Source organism: Lissotriton vulgaris, chromosome 5 (genome assembly GCF_964263255.1).
Source record: "Lissotriton vulgaris chromosome 5, aLisVul1.2, whole genome shotgun sequence".
In the NCBI taxonomy this organism is placed as follows: domain Eukaryota; kingdom Metazoa; phylum Chordata; class Amphibia; order Caudata; family Salamandridae; genus Lissotriton; species Lissotriton vulgaris.
Genome location: NC_141693.1, coordinates 1,733,578,608 through 1,733,595,595, shown reverse-complemented (window position 1 = coordinate 1,733,595,595; position 16,988 = coordinate 1,733,578,608). Strand labels below are relative to the sequence as shown.

General features: G+C 45.3%; 1 protein-coding gene across 1 annotated transcript in view; it reads left to right on the top strand.

Moving 5' to 3' along the window:
- ITGA3 (integrin subunit alpha 3) overlaps positions 1-16,988 on the top strand; it is a 366,625-nt gene that overhangs the window by 313,456 nt on the left and 36,181 nt on the right. Inside the window, exons 17-19 of the mRNA XM_086923967.1 lie at positions 8,781-8,860; positions 10,420-10,497; positions 14,223-14,325. Coding sequence (XP_086780093.1) covers positions 8,781-8,860; positions 10,420-10,497; positions 14,223-14,325 — 261 coding nt within the window. The remainder of the gene's footprint in view (positions 1-8,780; positions 8,861-10,419; positions 10,498-14,222; positions 14,326-16,988) is intronic.

Genomic DNA, 16,988 nt, shown 5'->3' with positions numbered 1-16,988 from the left:
GCAATACAAGATCATTATATACAGTGACTTATTTCAAAAGTTATTCCCTTTTGGAGCTATAGATAAATGTCAAATCAATTATCATAGTCTCTGTTCCTATAAAGCAAAAGATACTTTACTCAAAACAATCACGATTATATAACATTTGGATACCTTTACAATGTGTAGCAGTTTGTCAATCGTGTATGCAACTGGTGAAGAAAGTATCCAGTTGGTCCTATAATGATAGTATCAGAAAAAGTAAACCATTAATCTAAAGGAGTTAAAGTAACGCTTCTCTCAAAAAGAATCAAAGGCAGTCATTGTCCAAGTTAATATTGAGCTAAAGATTCAACACTAACTGGCGATCAATCAACATCGAGCAATACGGCAAAATTTAAATTCATAGAAAGTAATACGTTAGTTAATCACCTTAGGCTGAACTTGAAGCAGTATGGTTTGTTTGTTGTTATGTTGACTGTCTTCAAACGATATTTCATAGGGCAAGATTCTGGTGGATAGACATATTGGGTTAGATCCGTTTATGAGTATAGGCTTGGTTTATTAATCAGCACTTTTATTGATTGAAACGTGCCGATTAATAAACCAAGCCGATACTCATAAACCGTTTTGGCCCGTCTGGGGCTCGGACCCAAATTCATTCATTGAATTAGACTATTGTATACTCACTCTACGGCCCATGTCGTTGTAAATAATCATCACTCCGCCAATTTTTCACTTCATCGGGCACGAGACAAGGCTGCCCCTTGTCGCCGTTGCTTTTCCCGGCGAGTCCTCGGGGCTTTAATATCCCGGTGGCACTTCGGGGCTTTCGGTACGTGGGCATTTTCGTTACTCCTGATCCCGAACTCTTTTTCAAACACAACTTACTCTGACATCTCCAGCATTTCAAATCAGACTTCGTGCATTGGCACTCTCCACCCTCTCACTCTTCTCGGAAGAGCGTCCCTTTTCAAAATGTGAGCACTCCCGCGCGTTCTCTATGCATTAAAGCATACCCGTATCCAGACCCCGGGCTCTTATTTTTCCAAGATCGATGGAATATTACGGGGTCTGACTTGGGAGGGCTGTACGCCGCGCATCGCAATGAACAAGCTTACCATGGCATAGTATGATGGCCAAAAAACTACAAAGGGTGGCTCTAATCAGTATGGCTGAGCCAATATCTAGAAAAACAAAAAGAATATGCCAGTACTGATCCAAAAGATTAATTAACAAATGTTAGAACACAGAACCTGAAACAATGATTCAAGACTGGGAGCTGATTAGTAGCTTTTATTATTTTGTTCAATTTTGTCAAAAAGCAGCTATGTTTTAGAAAATTTTGTTCAAAAGGGTAAACAATATTACATGCCAGGTACAAAAATACGGAAAAAGGAAATCTTTCATCATATCAAACATGTCACAAGCATACAGCATTCAACCATTCAGGAACAATGGGGAAAATAGGACGTGTGTAATATATTACAGTGAACAATATTTACAGTGGGCAAACAAGCACAAAAATGCTGGAAAAAAACCACGGTCTGCAAAGTATTTTGAAGGGTATTACTAAAAAATTATTTATACGAAGAGTACATTCCTTAAACAAATTCAAATATTCACAGTTTTTTTTGTTAGGGAAAAGAAAGTGAACAAAGTAATGTACAAAAATTAGTGATAAGCAACAAGGCGATTCAAATGAGCTTATCACCCATGCAGACTCGAGAGTGGTAATGGGCCTACGCGTTTCGAATCCTGCTGGTCTATGAGGATTCTCATCAGGGCCTTTATTTATATCTAAAAAAGAAAAAGAAAGATTTTAGGAAAAAAAGTTGTATCAAGTGTGCATTCAGTGAATCAACATCAGATTCCTCACTCAGGTAACACCCCCTCCTCCACAGCTTACCAAAATGGTGAAATTACATCCAGGTATTAAATTTCACAGCATCATGGCTGGGGGGAAATTGTACCTAAAAATGATCGAGGCAGACTTTGGTTACCTACAGGACTAAATCAGGGTGGCTGAAGGATGAAAGAATTGAAAAACTTTTGATCTTACCTGCCTTGGTAGTAAGTAGGAATGCTATACTAAAGGCGGGGTCACTTAAAAGAACTGTGGTAGTACCTGTAAGACAGTGGACACGTATAGAATCAGGGCAGACTTCTTACTAATAAGGCGCGAAAAGTTATAGGATGGCAGCAGCAATCCTTACCTACTATTCTTGAGCCTTTGTCTTAAGGTACAGCCGCCGTCGAAGTGAGAGTAAAACAAGGCACGAGGTCTATAAAAATGTAAAGGAGCAAGAGCTTCAGTTAAATGCGACAGCCTCAATATACTAACATATCGAGGTGTAACTTCTGGAATATCTTACCAGAGAGACTGGAGATACAGTGTAGCAATTACTGTAACCGACACTTTAGCTTACGTAGTTTGGCGAACCTACGAAGGAACCAACAAAGCGCTCGTCAGAACATTTGGGATGTTGCCCGCCACTAATTACACAACGTTCGGTGGACGCAACGCGGCTTACTGTAGTTTAATTGCGAAGGGCGTGGTCCGCTGAACGCGACTTGCTGATTACAAACAAATCAGAGGCCCTGCAAGAGTGTAACATGACGAATGTCAGGGAACCATTGCAACGGATAAGAACTAAATTTAGAAGTGATTGTAAATGTATTACCGTCAACGCGGCGCTGCACGCTGAGGGCATATTGGAGATAATTACTGCGATAAAAACAAAACTGTAGGGGTTAGTTATACGGCGGTAGAGTGTAACTGGCTAGCACTGCGGGGCAAGCGTTTTAGTGATACTCACATTTGAAGCTCTAATCAAGGACCTCGGGCGACGGCGTAGCGAGGGGGCTGCACTCTGGCGGAAGCGCCTTAGCTAGCTGGACTGCCATGCGACCGCCCATATATACAGGTCGATAATTAGTACACGCCCACTGAGTTTCCCGGTAGTCAGTTTGGAAAAGGAAAACCAGGACCGGATTGATGGATCCGTGAAGACTTACAGTGGTCTACTAGAACCACGGAATTTGCAGGCATAGAAGGGGCGAATGGAAGTGAAGCAAACATGCTTATAATTTAAAAATTTCACTTAGTTCATTCAGCCCAGACACCGCAGTGTCAAATTTGACTATTAATAAAGCTTCCCGTTTCGACAATGCAAGATTCTGATCGCCACCACGTGGATTTTTATCCACTTTGGAAATTACAGTCCATTTGAGGTCACTTACAGCATGTTGCATCCGCGTCCAGTGGAGCACCAAAGGGGCGTTTTCGACCTTCCTTTTGATTCTCGATTTATGTTGCGAGATTCGTTGACGGATCTCTTGATTGGTTTTGCCTATGTACAGTAGGCGACAAGGGCATATAATGCCATAAACAACAAACTTACTCTTACAGTTACTAAAGGATTCGTGTTTTCAGTACTGGCATATTCTTTTTGTTTTTATAGTATGATGGCGGCATCGCTTTACCGGATCTCAGACTATATTACCAGGCCTCCCAGCTGGTGGTAGTCAATCGCTGGGTGTTTGAGCCTCACGACGAGCCGAATTTCCACACGGATCTCTGGCTCCTGGGGCGGGGCGGTTACAACAGGGCACTTTACACCAACCCCCGCAAGCATAATTTAACAGGCCCCACGGCGCGCACGGTCGAGATTTGGCATGATGTCAACAGAAAATTAGGATAACGCGGGCGCTTGACGAAGGCGACCCCCCCTGTGGGAGCCCGATGTTTTAGGTCATCTCTGCACTTGTCCAGGGTTCGACAACTGGGATTTGATTGGAATCTCCACAGTCAGAGATATCTGGGTTGAGGGGAGGCTAGCATTGTTCCAGGAGCTCCAGGCTAAGTATCAACTGACTCCGTCAGAGACGTTCAGGTATTTACAGATTACTCACGTGGTGTCCTCAGCCCTACCTAGAGACAGTCCTCTCCCCGACTCGTCCCCTCTGGAGGACCGCCTGTTGGATCCCATGGACCGTAAGGCCATCTCGCTCACCTACAAGAAGCTGGTCAATTAGCGCCGGACCCGATGTTGAAACCTAAAGAGGGGTGGGAGAGAGATTTGGGAGAAATGGAGGACAGTATGTGGTGGAACGCTCTAGCTTCACCCCGAGATATAGCCATCCTTATGCGCATGCGACTGCTCCAGCTCAAGATCCTTCACCGAGCATATTTTGATGCCAAACTCCTGTTCCGGCTAGGTAGACGCCCCGATCCATTCTGTCTCCGACATTGCAATCAAGAGGGCACTTTTTTCACATTTTATGGGACTGCCCACATATTCTCATATACTGGGCGAGGATCGCCGGTCAACTTGAGCGGCTGGGAGGTAAATCCCTTGAGTTGTCTCCCCAACTATGCATAATTAACATTTGGGGGGCGTCCGATCTCACGCAGGCGGAACAGACATGGGCCTCTACGGGCTTCATTATAACGAAGCGAAATATGACACGGCACTGGGGGGTGGCTACGGTCCTGCGCCTGGTTGACTGGGCAAAGGAAATGGATACTGCCATGGTGGCGGAAAAGTCAGTATTCAAAGGTCGAAGTTGCCCCAAAAAGTGGGACCGGAAGTGGGGGAAACGGAATAGGTACAGAGGGGACCTCTGCATCTCCCGAACGGTGGAACTCCGTAGAGACAGACGGGCGCTGATGGCTCCGTTGACGGCAGAGGTGCTGGCTTTCCCCCCTTAGGGGTGATGTTCTAGGTCTCTTTATTCCCCGTTCCCTGTTGCTGTCTGTTCATACTTTATGTATAATTTGGTCTCTCATTACTCCCCGGAAATGTATAATGAGTACTATTCTGCCTGGACTCCCTTTCCACCATGGGGTAAATGGCACTATGTTAAATACACTACTGGAGTATTTCTCACAGTGACTCTATTTTGTATGTACCGGTTTTTGGTTGGTGTGAAAAAAGCAATAAAAAGTAAAAAAAAAAAAAAATAGCAAAATAAGGCTCCCTTTGATCAGATGTGTAAACAGTAGAATCATCCGCCTTCAAGTCTAACATAATGGAACAATTTTGAAATTGAAAATATGTTAGGGTGCAAACAATGCCTAAACTAAACAATTTATTAAACAGCTCTCGAAAGTGGGGCATCACAGCGTTGCTGCTCGGTCACCTGTATAAAAATCTTAAATTTCAACATTTATCATCTTGTATAAATGTACTTGTATGAGGCCTACATAATTATAACTATTATTATTCCAAAGGGCTTATGTAATAGGACTTCCTACAAAAAAGCCTGTGTCACACAGTCCAAAGCCTTTTCAGCATCCACTCTGGACAGTAATAGTAATGTCAAGTGGATTAAATTATACATGTGTTCTCCAGGCATAAAACCACTCGTCCAGGTGAACCATCTCTGTAATCAACAAAGCCTGATATCTTGATAGATATTTAAAAAAAAAGTTTTAGCACAGGTTAAAAAAATCCATTTTATCTAAAATGCAGCGTCAGAGCTCTGATTGAGTGAATTTCTTGCTTTTTGATAGCATTTTCTCCCACAATAGGGGCAGTGGGATCGACAACATGCAACCAGGGGCATAAAGTTTCGAAAAAAATTGTTATGGACACCATTTCCTTCTAGGGTTTAAACAGAGCTTTTTATTTATTTCAAATTTTTCCTTTGCACCACTTTACCAATTTAGTACTAGTGCACTTTATATAGAACTAGTAGCCCGTCCCGACGTTGTCCGGGTATGAATTGCTGCCGGCCAGTAGTATATTGTTTTGTAGGATTTCGTTTTGATAGCATTTCTTATCTGTGACAGGCCTGATTCACAGTGCACTGCTAATGCACTTAAGAGTGCGCGTTCAGTAGTGTGTGAACTCGAGTTTCCCTACTTTATTTTTCCTTGCAACATTATTAAATAGCGCGAACTCGACAACATGGCATGAGCACAATTTACATTACAGAAGAACACATTCATTTGTGGTAGGCACGGGGAGACAAAGCGATTTGCCTGGAATCACAGGATGTTGAGCTGATGCCGATATTCGAACGTAGCTCCCCAGCTCTAAAGTTCGCAATTCTAGAACTTGTGGCGGAGGTGTGTCTAAAAGTGTATGTTGGTGCTGGCCATCAATGAGAGACCTGTGCATTTTTCAAATGGGTGGTGAACAAATATGAGTATGTTGCTGGAGATGTGTGCCTCCGTACCACCAATGTACTTAAATGCATGAATGGTAAAAGCATGTTTCTTTTTAATGTTTGGATAAGGTAAGTATGGGTATAGGGGTATATGTTTTGGGGGTCTAAGGTATATGTTTTGGGGTGTTTGGGTATTTTAAGGGTTCAGATATAGTTTTGATTTATGGGGTACAGGGGTAGTTTTAGGGATAGGTATGGGTTTTTGGGTAAAACGGTATTTTTAGGGTTCAGGGCTAGGTTTGGGTTTTGGGTATAGGGGTATTTTTAGGGTTCAGGGGTAGGTTTGGGGGTACAGGGGTATTTTAAGGGTTCAGGGCTAGGTTTGAGTTTTGGGGTACAGGGGTATTTTTAGGGTTCAGGGCTAGGTTTGGGTTTTGGGGTACAGGGGTATTTTAGGGTTCAGGGGTAGGTTTGGGGGTACAGGGGTATTTTTAGGGTTCAGGGCTAGGTTTGGGTTTTGGTGTACAGGGGTATTTTTAGGGTTCAGGGGTAGGTTTGGGTTTTGAGGTACAGGGATATTTATAGATTTCAGGGCTAGGTTTGGGTTTTGGGGTACAGGGGTATTTTTAGGGTTTAGGGATAGGTTTAGGTTTTGGGGTACAGGGTATATTTATAGGGTTAAGATGGGTTAGTGTGTAAGGGTGTCGGGGTATTTTAAGGAGTAAGGGTGGGTTATGATTATGGGGTGCAGGGGTATTTAAAGGGAGCAGGGTGGGATTAGCACACAATATGAGACATGGCATGAAGGGCGGAATGTACCACACGCCCCCAGCGTTTGTCACGCCCCCAGCACACGCCCACAGCACAACGCAAACACGCCCACAAGGGACTACTTTGCTGGCACGGTTCTTTTACCTTTTATATGGTGGGCGTCTGCATAGCCTATGTCCTTCTGCTGCCACTGCCCTTTCCAACGCTCTATTGGGTGTTGTGATTGGTGCTGTGGTTCCTGAGATTACCCGCCTCAAAGGTTTGGGCTCTCTCTTTATTATATTAGTATGGATATACACATATATTTAAACATCCTCTAGTTTACATACACATCTCTTTGTGTAATATCAAAGTCTCTTTAGGTTATTGGGTGTTTTTATTTTTGTAACCTGCAACTGAATTTTGACACAAGGGAAAGTTATAACCAAATTGTTAAAAAACTAACCTGAGCAGATGACTGGAAAGGTGTTAATGTGTTCCTGTGAGATAATTAGCGAGAAAACTACCTGATAGAAGGCCATTGCTATTTTTCGCAAAGTGAATATTTGAGATTTAAGTCGTCCACAAGAAATGTGCAGATGCTACCAGTTCCCATCTAGTCAGAAAGATAGATAGGCAGGGGCGGAGGAGAATCGACCCACTGGCTCAGCACCAGCAGCTGAAAAATAAAACTATTTTATTTTCATTTTATTTTCCAGCTTGTGACTGAGCCAGCATGTGTAGGGAGGAGCCGGGCCAGGCCATGGCAGATGGGGTGGAGTGTTGTGCATGTGTGTTTGACTGTCTGTCTTAGGCCGGCCAAACACATATGCGCACTTGGGTTTCTCCAACTCAGCTGTATTCCACAGCCAGGTTGGAGAAACAGCACAGACTCCCTGTGCCTGAGCGAGAGTTAAACAAGCCCGCTCAGGCCAATCGCCGCGCTGCTCTCATGCTACTTGAGAGCAGAACGGGGAATGCACAGGGAGTCTCTGATGCTGTCCCAGGGACTGCTAAGAGCAGGAAGCAGAGAAGCACGAGGCAGAAGAAGCAGCAGCACGTGCGTTTTATTTCTTTTTTTAATTTACCCCCCCCCCCTGCACTCCCCCCACACACACACCACCCGCCCCACAACTTTTGTGTCGCCCCCACTGTAGGTTCTGAAAAAAATGTTTAGCAGGACGTAGGTCATTACATCGCTTCATTATTCTAATCACTGGCCGACTTCAAAAAAATAATATTTGGTTTTATTCAGCTGCTCAAAGATGTCGGTGTTCCCTTCAGGTTTGCCAACAATCATTTAAAAAGCTTTTTCAATTTGGAAATCCTCTACATGGGTAATACATGGCATCCATAACTGATATGCCCTTGGTACCAAGGTAATATTTCATGATTTTCATATATAGACTTTAAATATGTTTTTCTCCAAGCATTAGCTAGAGAATTCTGAAAATATGCACATTTTCGTCTCAAATACACGCTTTTCAATTTTGGGATACATATATTAATTCAAAACAAATTCTTCTAATGTAGTAGGCTTTGCTGCGCGCAGGAGAGCTTCTTCCTTGCGAGCTACTCATTGGAGAAGCCTGGTTTAGTGTGTAATCTTCAGACTTGAGGTGTGATCTAGAGCTGGTTGTGATGTAAAGAAGTCTGATTTCTAAAGGAAGTGTTTAAATCTGGAGTAGAATGCACTGGGAATTATCGGTGCCCTTCTGTCGCTGTAGTAAATTGCACTAGTGGAATTTTCAATCGATTTAGCACTTGTTCTAGAAATAGGTTTGTTTTCTTATCTCTCAACTCTAAATGAGATATCTGCTGCTGGCAGAGGATTGGTCTGAGCCAAAGATGGTTTGTCTCTGCTGTCACTGAGGTGTAAGACACAGAAGGGTTGTAACTGTATTTCACTCACTTTTCATCTTCCTTCTTCACAGTTGGAGATGGTCGTCACCTTCGAAGCATCTGGAATATCACTGAAAACAAGAGAGGTTAACTTGCAGCTGCAGCTCTCCACGTGAGTTATGGGGAGTTTTTTTTTCCTATAAGCACTCCTAGCAATGCACGGTGAGCTAGAGCTACAAAAACTGAACTCTAATGAGAAGAGATCAAGAGCATGCCTGCCACCACACACCTTGAGTGCGAGTGACACTGCACTCCACCCAACACTATCCAAGAGGCTGCCCTGCACTGTGTGCTAGCCAAGAGACAGCAAGAGCATCCCTGAAACTGCACTCTAGCCAGCCACACACCAAGAGTGCTAGTGACACTGCACTCCATCCAACACTATCCAAGAGGCTACCCTGGACTGTGCGCTAGCCAAGAGACAGCAAGAGCATCCGCGAAACTGCACTCTAGCCAGCCACACACCAAGAGTGCTAGTGACCCTACACTCTAGCCAACACACACCAAGAGGGTGCCCGGCACTGTGCGCTAGCCAAGAGACAGCAAGAGCATCCGAGAAACTGCACTCTAGCCAGCCACACACCAAGAGTGCTAGTGACACTGCACTCTAGCCAACACACACCAAGAGGGTGCCCGGCACTGTGCGCTAGCCAAGAGACAGCAAGAGCATCCCTGAAACTGCACTCTAGCCAGCCACACACCAAGAGTGCTAGTGACACTGCACTCCATCCAACACTATCCAAGAGGCTACCCTGGACTGTGCGCTAGCCAAGAGACAGCAAGAGCATCCCTGAAACTGCACTCTAGCCAGCCACACACCAAGAGTGCTAGTGACACTGCACTCCATCCAACACTATCCAAGAGGCTACCCTGGACTGTGCGCTAGCCAAGAGACAGCAAGAGCATCCCTGAAACTGCACTCTAGCCAGCCACACACCAAGAGTGCTAGTGACACTGCACTCCATCCAACACTATCCAAGAGGCTACCCTGGACTGTGCGCTAGCCAAGAGACAGCAAGAGCAGCCGTGAAACTGCACTCTAGCCAGCCACACACCAAGAGTGCTAGTGACCCTACACTCTAGCCAACACACACCAAGAGGGTGCCCGGCACTGTGCGCTAGCCAAGAGACAGCAAGAGCAGCCCTGACACTGCTGTCTAGCCAAACACACACCAAAAGGGTACCCGGCACTGTGCGCTCGCCAAGAGATAACAAGAGCCTCACTGATACTGCAACTCTAGCCAACACACATCAAGTGTAATCAGAACACACCAAGATTTCTCTGCAGTGCACTCCAGCCAGCATAGCCAAGAGCCTCCAAAATGCTGCACTATGAGGAGCACACGTCAAGGGCATATTTGACATGCCACTATAAGTAACATGAAGGAACACATGGGTGCACTGCCAGTGTATTTTCACAGAGCTTCACATGATCCAAATGCAAATGACAGTGCGGTACTCCAAACAGAAGAGAGCGTAGTTTTGCCCTGAGGTGTCCCCTGTTGTATTCACTGAAATCGTGGAATCTGAAAACAGTGGCCGCGTTTCGAGGAGGATGCATGTGAGCCCAGCTGGGAATTGTTATCGGACAGTCCAGAGTATTGGTTACTTAGCCTTTGGTGAAGCCCACTCACTCACTCACACTCACCCAGTTCTCTCTTCTGTTCACAGATTAAGTAAGCAGAGCGATCTCTCACCGGTGTCAGCAAAGCTTCTGGTGGAGTACACAATCGAGACGACATTCTCTGTGTAAGTTCTTCTGGTCTCGCCCTACAGTCTACTCGAGCTGGTGGCATTTGCCAACTATGAGTGCTCTGCACCATTAGATCTTCTGCTTCAGTGATGGGGGAAATAATTCATGCACTATTAAAGCGTACAGTGGCATATATATCTGATCATTCTAGCATTACACACTGGGGATGTATGTGCCATCAGATGTCCTTGCATAAAGAGAACATTTCTGCATTCTTCTACAAGCCCAATGTGTATGTGTCTGGAACTGGGTATGTGTGGCTGCAGTAACATTTATTGTCAGAATGCAAAGGTGACCGGTTGGAGACAATTTCACTAATGTGACATCATTGAGGCAGTGAACCTAAAACAGCAGCATATCTAGCAAGTCAAATCAAAATCATTACTGTAGAAGGGGTGGGCTCTGAAACCTGTTGAAGCAACATTGTTAGGTTGAAGACCAAAAAGTGCAGAAGGCAAAGCAATATGCCCCCTCTTCCCACCTGAACCCCATTGTGTATTGTCTGTTTGTAACCTATAGTCTGTATGTTATTCTAAACACCAACCACAGTATACTGTAGTCACTGCTGCTTTATAGTTAGGTTCGAGGTACATATATGTGGCATAGAGTGTGATGTATGCATCCTGGTTTTGTGCATTTGGTCACTTGGATCACTTTATTCTCAAGTAAGTGTCTTTACGTATTGCTATTTCACCTGTTACCTGAGTGTTGGAGGGTGTTCGTAATGGTCACAACATGTTGTTGGCTCTTTGTGCAGATGTCAGTCTGCTGGATTGTTAGTAGAGCTTGCAGGTAAGCGTGTCAATCCTGAGGCTAGTAAGCTGGGTTGTTAATAGTGCTTCTAGTAGGAGTGTGAAATGTGATATTGTTGGTAACTGTGCTTGCTGGTAGAAATGTGGATCTCGATAATGATGCATTATTGATGGTTACTGGTGGGACTGTGACTCTAGATACTGGTGCATTATTGGTACCTGATACCAGAAGTGTGAATCTTAATACTGCTGATTAATTGGTGCTTACTGCAATGAATATAGATTCATGTTGGTTTTTGGGACTTGCAGAAAGGAGTGTGAATCTTGATTTTTGTGTTTTATCGGTGCATGTGCTAGGAGTGTGATTTTTGTTAATCATGCTTGCTGCTAGGATTGATTTAGAAAAGGGGGTGGTGATGAACAGAGTGTCTGAGTTAAACAGACCACTCTTACCCAGTCCAAAGATCAGGGCTTGATCCATCACCGTTATTTATCTCACTGCCCCATCCCAGCTCAGAACCTGGCTATATGCAAATCAGTCTGTCCCTGGCCCAGTGCATCATGGGAACAGGGCAGACTAAACTACCAAGCCAATTCTTCACCAGAAAGGAGACAAGCTACCGGGGACCGGTTTCTGGCATTTCAGCCTTCTTCGGCCCGGCTTGCTTGAATCCTGATGGAGCAGTGAGAAAGGGACTCATGTCTGAGTATACCCTGCCACACCGATAGTGGCCAAAAACGATTTAGAAAAGGGGGTGGTGATGAACAGAGTGTCTGAGTTAAACAGACCACTCTTACCCAGTCCAAAGATCAGGGCTTGATCCATCACCGTTATTTATCTCACTGCCCCATCCCAGCTCAGAACCTGGCTATATGCAAATCAGTCTGTCCCTGGCCCAGTGCATCATGGGAACAGGGCAGACTAAACTACCAAGCCAATTCTTCACCAGAAAGGAGACAAGCTACCGGGGACCGGTTTCTGGCATTTCAGCCTTCTTCGGCCCGGCTTGCTTGAATCCTGATGGAGCAGTGAGAAAGGGACTCATGTCTGAGTATACCCTGCCACACCGATAGTGGCCAAAAACGATTTAGAAAAGGGGGTGGTGATGAACAGAGTGTCTGAGTTAAACAGACCACTCTTACCCAGTCCAAAGATCAGGGCTTGATCCATCACCGTTATTTATCTCACTGCCCCATCCCAGCTCAGAACCTGGCTATATGCAAATCAGTCTGTCCCTGGCCCAGTGCATCATGGGAACAGGGCAGACTAAACTACCAAGCCAATTCTTCACCAGAAAGGAGACAAGCTACCGGGGACCGGTTTCTGGCATTTCAGCCTTCTTCGGCCCGGCTTGCTTGAATCCTGATGGAGCAGTGAGAAAGGGACTCATGTCTGAGTATACCCTGCCACACCGATAGTGGCCAAAAACGATTTAGAAAAGGGGGTGGTGATGAACAGAGTGTCTGAGTTAAACAGACCACTCTTACCCAGTCCAAAGATCAGGGCTTGATCCATCACCGTTATTTATCTCACTGCCCCATCCCAGCTCAGAACCTGGCTATATGCAAATCAGTCTGTCCCTGGCCCAGTGCATCATGGGAACAGGGCAGACTAAACTACCAAGCCAATTCTTCACCAGAAAGGAGACAAGCTACCGGGGACCGGTTTCTGGCATTTCAGCCTTCTTCGGCCCGGCTTGCTTGAATCCTGATGGAGCAGTGAGAAAGGGACTCATGTCTGAGTATACCCTGCCACACCGATAGTGGCCAAAAACGATTTAGAAAAGGGGGTGGTGATGAACAGAGTGTCTGAGTTAAACAGACCACTCTTACCCAGTCCAAAGATCAGGGCTTGATCCATCACCGTTATTTATCTCACTGCCCCATCCCAGCTCAGAACCTGGCTATATGCAAATCAGTCTGTCCCTGGCCCAGTGCATCATGGGAACAGGGCAGACTAAACTACCAAGCCAATTCTTCACCAGAAAGGAGACAAGCTACCGGGGACCGGTTTCTGGCATTTCAGCCTTCTTCGGCCCGGCTTGCTTGAATCCTGATGGAGCAGTGAGAAAGGGACTCATGCTGCTAGGATTGGTAGTCACTATATTGGTGCATGCCACAAGTGTAAATCTTGAAACTAATGTGTTATTTGTGCTTGCTGCTACAAGTATGAATATGGATACTTGTGGATAAAGAGATTTACTGATACGAATGTGAATCCTGGTTCAGTGCTTCATTGGTGCAGGATGATAGCAGGGAATCTTGATACTGATGCATTACCGGGGCATGCTGCTAGAGTGTGAACCTTGATTGTGGTATGTCATTGGTGAATGCTGCTAAGAGCATGAATCTTGAAACGTGAGTGATAACGATGCTTGCTGCCACCACAAACATAGATACTTGTGGGTTGCTGATAGGGGTGTGAGTCTTAATTCAGGTGCATCATTAGTGAAGCCTGCTAGGTGCGTGGATGTTGATGCTGGTGTGCTATTGGTGCATGTGTAGAGGTGTGTAAATACTCATACTAATTGGTTAATAGAATTTGCTGACAGGCTTTGAATCTTGATACTGGTGTGTGAATTGTTCTTATTGATAATGGTGGTAATGGTCCTTGCTGCAATGACTGTGAATGTTGATACTAGTGCTTCCTGATAAGACTGTGAATAGTGGATCTGGTTTGTTAATGGTGCTTGCTGCTAAGAGGATGAACTTTGCATGTGGTGTATTATCAGTGCACACTGATGCTGCTATGTGTAGGAATCTTAAGACTGGTGTGTTAATAGTGCAGACTGCTGTGTTAGTAGTGCTTGATGCCAAAGTTAAATCATGTATGTTAATAGTGCTTGTTGCTAGGAGTGTGAATCTCAGTACTGTTATGTTAATAGTGTATGTTGCTAGGAGTGTGAATCCTTATACTGGAATGCTGACAGTACTTGCTACTGAAAAACTTTTCTTCCTTTTCTCTGTAGAAAGCCCTCTTATGTGGAGACCTATTTCAGTGGGGTTGTGATGGGCGAGTCGGCTATGAAGACGGTGACTGATGTTGGAAGCCCTGTAGAGTTTACGTTTATGGTAAAAATTGTAATACAATGGTGTTTCCATCTAGAGGGACATGGGGGAACCGGCTAGACTGAAAAGGGTGTTTATACCCACTGATGGTCTGCTAAGCATCGAGAAGGACTGGACTGGTAGGTAGACATACTTATATCCAGCAATGAGTTGGAATTCTGTATTCAGAAAAAGACTTGTGGGGTACGTTTATTCAAAGGGAAAGATGAGCTGCCAGCAGTGTCTCTCTGCAAACACATTCTAAGTTACAGCTTTATCGCTGAAGAACAGAATGACAGAAAAGAGATACAGGATAAAATGTGTATTGCTGCTTAGTGAAGGACTGATAAATACAACATGTATTTATTAAAGAAATGGTGCAAATTTGCAGGAAGTCCCACTTGGAACGAAGTCCAGATAGGTAATATGAAATGTTCACAGAAACATCTTGAGAAAGAATGAACAGAAATAATTGTTGGTATCATTTGTTGTAGATCCACATGCTCTGTATACTCCTGCCATATAGTGTTGGCCTCAGACATTTGCATGTTGGTTTTCTTAAAAGAATGGCTTTCGAGTCACTGTATGGACTGGGAGTCCACCCTAGTTGACAATGCGCATGGGCAATGACTCCATGTTAGATTGTTTTTTTCCACCATCGGATTCAGGCGTGTACTGGGGCTAGGAGGCTTAGTATCTTCCTATGCTTTCTTTAGGCCCACACCGTTAAACTTGACACCCGCAACCATGAAAAACGATGTTAGCCACGCTGTCCTTAATAGCACCTGTCGAAGATAAACGCTATGTGCCCTTTCATCTTTTATAACTTCTTTGCCAAGAATGCACACAAGATGATGGAACGGACGCCATTCCAGAACTATCTCTGGGCCACGCGAAGAACCCATAGTCCAACTGTCAAGGAGGTCTGTAAACTCTGCCTCTCCCACAACTGTGATGATGCCATGTGTTAAGCCTGTGCCGTCCTAAGGGCTAAGAAGATACCGGTGGGTGAGACGTTGAGTGCACCAGAATGTACAACAGTAAGTCTCCCCCCCCCCCCCCCCCCCCCCCCCCCCCAGTGATGCGCCTGACTTCTTTGAGAAACAGGACCGTCTCAGCATCAATGAAAGTAAGGATGCCGGCTCTTCGGGAATTCCGACCAACCAGGGCCCAGTCCAAAAGCGGTCTTCAGTAGCTCAGACCAGGGAGAAAAAGAGGAGGTTCCTTTGACTTCCACAACCAGTGGTCTTTGAACAAAGACATTCGGCAGGGTCGTGAGTATGGTCAGCACACAGACACATGCTAAGCCTGAATAGAGGCCATAGACAGACGTAGAGCACTGCCTAAGAGCACAGGTGCCGAGCCCTGTGCTAAAGTCATCACAGCCTCTATGAACTCCACTGCCTCCCGTCGGCACCAAACAAAGGCCTCGGAGCCGACAAAGCTCCCATCTAAGGGCATGGCCATTAATGGCCTGTGAGCCCCAGGATCCTGTATAGGCTTCAACTTCACTTGAAGCCAGAGCCCTTTCAGCACACAAACCATCTTTGACTACTATGCCACCTTCGTTGTCTAAAATGTCAACGATCCACTACAATAACTTAGAGCAGGAAATCCTCCAAAGACTACAGGAGGAGTTGGACACATGGCAGAATAGATCATTCATTCCATCACTGGGAAGATTTAATCAAAATCCCCTTCACTGAAACCTGTTGAAACACTACCTCAAACCAGGAGGCTTGGATTTTGAGGACGGACCATGCTCCCAGGTCCAAGAAACATAGACACAGAGACACCAGCCCTCCAACCCCTATGTGCCACCTCCACCTCCATTGTCTGAATGGACTGTCCAGTTCTAGCTCATGCTAAGTGTATGTTAAATTCAAATTCTGACACTTTCAAGGGACCAGTGAAAGCCAGGGCCGTAACAACAAGAGTTGAAAAAAGTATAACCCCTATCCTGACACATTTCAAGAACCAGTGGAAGCCAGGGCAGTAATGCTGAGGGTTGAAACAAGTATAATCCCTCTCTCAATGACCCTGCCTATATTAGGGGTCATGTCACACTCGACTTATTGGTTCTCCACACTGTGCACAAGCTGTCTTTCGCTCAACCTAAGAGCGATGCTCCCCTGCTGAACAAGGAAAACAAAAAGCCAACGCTGCCAGCAAAAGGGTGGAGGAAGGGGCTGTCACCCAGTGGAGGATAGCCAATTCTGGGGCTTCTCGCCCGCTATGACAGGGAATCATGGGAGCAGAAAAAGCCCTACCGCCTCCCCCTAAAGGAATATTATATCCAATTTCACCATCTGCTGTGCCTTTGATGTTGTGGACACTATTTCCTGATGAGTGAACAATAGTGTCCTTGTTAGAAGTGACACCTGGCTCCATATTTCAGGCCTCAAACCTGAGGTTCAACAACATAACCTCAACCTGCTTTTCGAAAGCGGCCACAGGTTAATGAGTCGATAGGTGCCCTGCAAAGCTTTGTTGCCAGAGACTGCTTTCGGAGAAAGCAGCTTAGAGGAAGCTCGAAGGCTGCCTCGCCAGATCTCACTCCCTCATATTAGGGACATCCTTTACATCAGCAGGCAAGAAGTGGGTGCACAAGGGGTGTGGAGGATGCTCGAAGGCTGCCTCACCAGATCTCACTCCCTCCTATTAAGAACAGCCTTTACATCGGCAGG